Source organism: Heterodontus francisci, chromosome 13 (genome assembly GCF_036365525.1).
Source record: "Heterodontus francisci isolate sHetFra1 chromosome 13, sHetFra1.hap1, whole genome shotgun sequence".
Classification (NCBI taxonomy): Eukaryota; Metazoa; Chordata; class Chondrichthyes; order Heterodontiformes; family Heterodontidae; genus Heterodontus; species Heterodontus francisci.
The window spans coordinates 2,639,867-2,646,111 of NC_090383.1; the positions used below are offsets into that span (position 1 = coordinate 2,639,867).

Genomic DNA, 6,245 nt, shown 5'->3' on the forward strand with positions numbered 1-6,245 from the left:
CCTTGGTGTCCTGGACCAAGATTTATCCCTCAATTATCATTAAAACAGATGATCTGATCAGTATCACATTGCTGTTTGTGGGATCTTGCTGTGTGCAAATTGGCTGCTGCGCTTCCTACATTACAACAGTGACTGGAAAGCACTTTGGGACTCCTGAGGATGTGAAAGGTGCTATATAAATGCAAGATTTTCTTTTATACCAGTGTCGTATCACTCTTCTGAAAGGATGAATTTTTTTTGCTGCAATGAGTGAGCAGAGTGAACTATCCCACAGTCTCTTCCATCAATCATACATTTATATTAATGGGGCAGTCACTAAAAATCCAGAATAATTTCTTCTGCAGATTTTAAGTTGCTGACCACTAACCCATATCCACCAATACAAGTCTGCCTCCCGAAAATAACATCACCTCATTTATAACCCGTATTACATTTGGTCAAATCAAACATTATTTCAAACCGGATTTGCATTGTTCACATTTAAGAGAGCATCCAGCAGAGATTAGAATAGAAAAAAACAGACATAAAATAAATTGTTTTGGCAAATTGTACACAATCATGTCACAAAAAATAACAGTCTTACCTTCAACTTTGAAATTCGTTTTCAGATTTATAAATTTGCTTTCAGAAGGTTAACGAACTCAAATGAATGGAAGTCCTGTTTTCTGAAATAATTGAATATGTGTCCTTACCTTGGTAAAATACACAGCTTCTGATGCATATGTTTGTGGCAAGATTAAACTAATATACCTCAGGGGATGTGAAATACTTTCAATTGGCCAAATGATTCCTGAATAAAGGGAAAAGAAAACAAATTTGGAATTTGATCAATTCCTACAATTCAGCCACCACTCAGGTGCACCTCGACAGGCAGTAAGATCAACACGAGGAAAACATTTTTTACACAGCAGTCGTTGCAGTGTCGGAAAGGGAACTTTCAAAAAGGAATTGGATAAATACCTGAAGGGGGAGAAATTTTATAGGGCTACAGAGAAAGAGCACGGAAATGGAATTAATTGAATTGCTCTTTCAAAGAACCAGCACATGCACGATGGGCAGAGTGGCCTCCCTCTGTGCTGTAATGACTTTATGACTCTCTTGATAAAGATATCTATGATTCATGAGGTCGAATACCAATGGGAAACACAGGGATACTATGATTTCTATTGCATGTCTATCTTTCACTGTACTAGTTATGGCATTATATATCTAATCAGTCATAGAATCATAGAGTTATACAACACAGAAACAGGCCCTTCGGCACATTGTGTCTGTGCTGGCCATCAAGCACCAAACTATTCTAATCCCAGTATACTTAGCTTAGACGTAGAGAGTATTCTAACAGAATAAATCTTGCAGAAAGAAGCTTAATACTAAGTTCATAGAACTATATACTATTTACAGCACAGAAACAGCCCATTCGGCCCATCTGTTCCGTGCTGGTGTTTATGCTCCACAAGAGCCTCCTCCCACCCCCTACTTCATCTCACCCCTATCAACATATCCTTCTATTGCTTTCTCCCTCATGTGCTTTTCTAGCTTCCCCTTAAATGTATCTTAAACATATCCTAACAAATCATTAATTTGTATTTTGTATCTTGGTGAGAGTAAAAAGCTGTTTTTTTCCCCCTAATTATTTCCTCATTTCCTTTTCTGCTGTCTCTCGGATCAAGAACAACTCAATGGAGAGATACAAGTGAGCAGCTCCCAAATGTCTAGAAGATTAGTATCAGTAAAGGGGTGGATCATGAAGTTTCCCCCAATTCTCCCTCCTCCCGGTAGAGAAGTGAACTCTGACCTCTGCCTAATGGGATGTCCAAGATCGACCTCCCTACAATCCCACAACCCTCAGCTCCATGGTGACACACTGGGAAATCCAAAGCATTGGCAACACCTAGATTGCTCAGATTCAGATTGGCTAAAACTAATACAGCTTCTTTAAGTCATAAAATTCAGCATAAAACTCCATCCCCTGCACTCCTCCTACCACACACCCTCCTGCTGCCCCACTCATACCCCTCCCCACCCCCACTAATACCCCTCCCCACCTCCACTCATACCCCTTCACACCCCCACTAATACTCCTCCCAACCTCCACTCATACCCCTCCCCACCTCCACTCATACCCCTCCCCACCCCCACTAATACCCCTCCCCACCTCCACTCATACCCCTTCACACCCCCACTAATACTCCTCCCAACCTCCACTCATACTCCTCCCCACCTCCACTCATACCCCTCCCCACCCCCACTAATACCCCTCCCCACCTCCACTCATACCCCTCCCCACCCCCACTAATACTCCTCCCAACCTCCACTCATACCCCTCCCCACCTCCACTCATACCCCTCCCCACCCCCACTAATACCCCTCCCCACCTCCACTCATACCCCTTCACACCCCCACTAATACTCCTCCCAACCTCCACTCATACCCCTCCCCACCTCCACTCATACCCCTCCCCACCTCCACTCATACCCCTTCACACCCCCACTAATACTCCTCCCAACCTCCACTCATACCCCTCCCCACCTCCACTCATACCCCTCCCCACCCTCACTAATACCCCAACTAATACCCCTCCCCATCTCCGCTCATACCCTCCCCACCTCCACTAATACCCCTCCCCATCTCCGCTCATACCCTCCCCACCTCCACTAATACCCCTCCCCATCTCCGCTCATACCCTCCCCACCTCCACTAATACCCCTCCCCATCTCCACTCATACCCTTCCCACCTCCACTCATGCCCCTCCCCACCCCCACTAATACCCTTCCCCATCTCCACTCATACCCCTCCCCACCTCCACATACCCCTCCCTATCTCTACTCATACCCCTCCCCACCTCCACTCATACCCCTCCCCATCCCCATTCATACTCCTCCTGATCTCCACTCATACCCCTCCCCATCCCCACTAATACCCCTCCCCACCTCCACATACCCCTCCCCACCCCCACTAATACCCTTCCCCACCTCCACTCACACCCCTCCCCATCCCCATCCGTACCCCTCCCCCAGCCCCACTTGTACCGCTCCCCCATACCCGCTCATACCCCTACCCCATCCCCATTCCGACTCATATCCATCCCCATCTCCATTCATTCCCCTCCCCCATCTACTTTTTGTATAATCACTTGTGAATGTATAGAAAGAGTAAGAAAGACCATTTGGTCCCTCAGAGTTCATTCTTTCCCTCAGACAGTTTGACTTCATTTGCTGCCCTCCTGAATCACTAATGATGTAAACTCCGGCAAAAATTTGAAAAATCTCTGAATTCTTTTTTGTGATTCTCTAAGTCAATCAAGCAAGCTCCAAGACCTGGACTATCCACAATGTATGATCAGGATGTACTGAAACAACATCTCCACCAATCAATATGTCCTTTGGAACACAGGACTGTATAGGAGCAGCAAAGGCCACGGCCAACAAAACAAGTTAAGGATTGCATTAGGTCAAAGGAAGTGACTTATAAGGTCACCAGAAAAAAGTGGTAAGCCCGAGGATTGGGAGCAATTTAGAATCCAACAAAGGAGGACCAAGAAACTGATAAAGAAAGGGAAAAGAGATTATAAATACAAGATAGCGAGAAACATAATGGTGGACTGTAAAAACTTCTTTAGGTATGTAAAAAGGAAATGTTGAGCAAGAATGAATATGGGTCCATTACAAGAGAAGACAGGAGAGTTTGTGGTGGAGAATGAGGAAGTGGCAGAGAGACCAAACAATGACATTGTGTCTGTTTTCATGGAGGAAAATGTCCCAGAAATACTAAGGAACTAAGGGACTTGTAAAATGAGGAACTGAGATAAACTAGTATCAATAAAGAGACAGTACTCAAAAAATTTATTGGATTGAAAGTTGATAAATCCCCTGGACCAGATGAGCTACATCCCAGAGTATTGAAGGAGGTGGCTATAGAGATAGTGGATGCATTGGTGGTTGTCTTTCAAAATTCTATAGATTCTGTAAGGGTTCCTGCAGACTGGAAAGTAGCAAATATAACCCCAATATTTAAGAAGGGGACGAGAGAGACTACGGGGAACTACAGACCTGTTAGTTTGACATCAGTAGTAGGGAAAATGTTAGAATCTATTATAAAGGATGTGATAACCGAACACTTGAAAAATAATGATCTTATTAGGCAGAGCCAACATGGATTTGTGAAAGGGAAATCACATTTTGCAAACCTTGTGGAGTTTTTTGAGGATGTTACTTGTAGCATAGATAAAGGAGAACCAGTGGATGTGGTGTATTTGGATTTTCAGAAGGCTTTTGATAAGGTCCCACACAGGACGTTAGTGAACAAAATTAGAGCACGTGGGATTGAGGGTAACATACTGGTATGGATTGAGAATTGGGTTAACAGACAGAAAGCAGAGAGTAGGAATAAACGGGTCATTCTCAGGATGACAGGCTGTTACTAGTGGGATACCACAAAGATCAGTGCTTGGGCCACAGCTGTTTACAATCTATATAAATGATTTGGATGTGGGGACCAAATGTAATATTTCCAAATTTTCTGATGACACAAAACTAGGTGGGAATGTAAGTTGTGAGGAGGATGCAAGGAGGCTTCAAGGGGACTTGGACAGGCTAAGTGAATGGGCAAGAACATGGCAGATGGAATATAATGTGAATAAGTGTGAAGTGATCCACTTTGGTAGAAAAAAACAGAAAGACAGAGTATTTCTTAAATGGTGAGAGGTTGGGAAGTGTTGATGTCCAAAAAGACCTGGGTGTCCTTGCTCATGGGTCACTAAAAGCTAGTATAGCAAGCTATTAAGAAGACAAATGGTACGTTGGCCTTCATTGCAAGGGGAGTTGAATACAGGAGTAAAGATGTATTGCTTCAACTGTATAGAACCTTTCTGAGATCGCACCTGGAGTATTGTGTACAGTTTTGGTCGCCTTATCTAAGGAAGGATATACTTGCCATTGAGGGAGTGCAGTGGAGGTTCACCAGACTAATCCCTGGGATGGCGGGATTGTCTTATGTGGAGAGATTGCAGAAACTGGACCTGTATTCTCTGGAGTTTTGAAGAATGAGAGGTGATCTCATTGAAAATTCTTACAGGGTCTGACAGGGGTGGATGTGGATAGGATGTTTCCTCTGGCTGGTGAGTCTAGAACCAGGGGACACAGTCTCAGAATAAGGGGTAGGCCATTTAAGACTGAGATGAGGAGGGATTTCTTTACTCAGAGCGTGGTGAATCTGTGGAATTCTCTATCCCAGAGGGCTGTGGAAGCTCAATCATTGAGCATGTTCAAGACAGAAATCGTTAGACTTCCGAATACTGATATCATGGGATATAGGGACAGTGGGGAAAAAGGCATAGAGGTAGATGATCAGCCATGATCTGTTTGAATGGCAGAACAGGATCGATGGGCTGAATGGCCTACTCCTGCTCCTATTTCCAATGTTCCCATGATTCAACTGTTGGGTCAATCACAAAGGTCGCAGAACTTCTTATCCCACTTTATCCCTAATATCTCTCACACTCTGACATTTATAACATCTTCCCATTTTACTGCTTCAGGCCTATTCCACATAATTATCATCCTCTGCATAAAGTCTTTAACCTTAGTCACATAATCAATTTTCCTTGTCTGAGATTGAATCCATTTCCCCATCGTTTAGAGTTTACGTTCATATCTCTCTGGGATCCAGTTTAACTATCTTTTTTCAAATATTCAGTACCTCAACAAAGTCAACTCTTGCTCACCCATCTCCAATAAAAGCATCAAAATTATCCTCAGTCTTTCTCTGTCTCTTCATTGTACAGGAGCCTGTGTCACAGTGGAGAGAGAATGCAAACTCCAGATCGAACAAACAAAACCGTTACCAACAGCTCAGTCTGGACACTCTTAAACAAGGCCTTGATTTTCCGCAGAATCTCAGAAAACCGACTGACCAAAAATGTAGAAACTGTTGAAACCAGTTTGTAAACATGCATTTTATTTCACCATAAAAATTTGGTTTGAATGACAATGTAACACCACTGATCTTCCATTAACCAGGACCTTTGAGGCATCACTGGTTAAAAGCTAATGTTATGAAGGCTGGACTTTGTAATATAGTTATGTTTTTAAAGTTGTGATTTTTAATGCAGTGTAAAATCTTCCCAGAGACAAGACAGAGGTCTTGGTTACCATGAAAACAAAGAACTGATCAAAGAACCTTTTGAAAGGAGGGTGCAAGGTTGTAACACCTAAAGGACAATGAGTGTCACTCTCCCAGACTC

General features: G+C 43.4%; 1 protein-coding gene across 1 annotated transcript in view; it reads right to left on the bottom strand.

The window, feature by feature from the left end:
- The window catches only part of abch1 (ATP-binding cassette, sub-family H, member 1), a 76,379-nt gene that overhangs the window by 886 nt on the left and 69,248 nt on the right, over positions 1–6,245 (bottom strand). Inside the window, 1 exon segment of the mRNA XM_068045646.1 lies at positions 693–790. Coding sequence (XP_067901747.1) covers positions 693–790 — 98 coding nt within the window.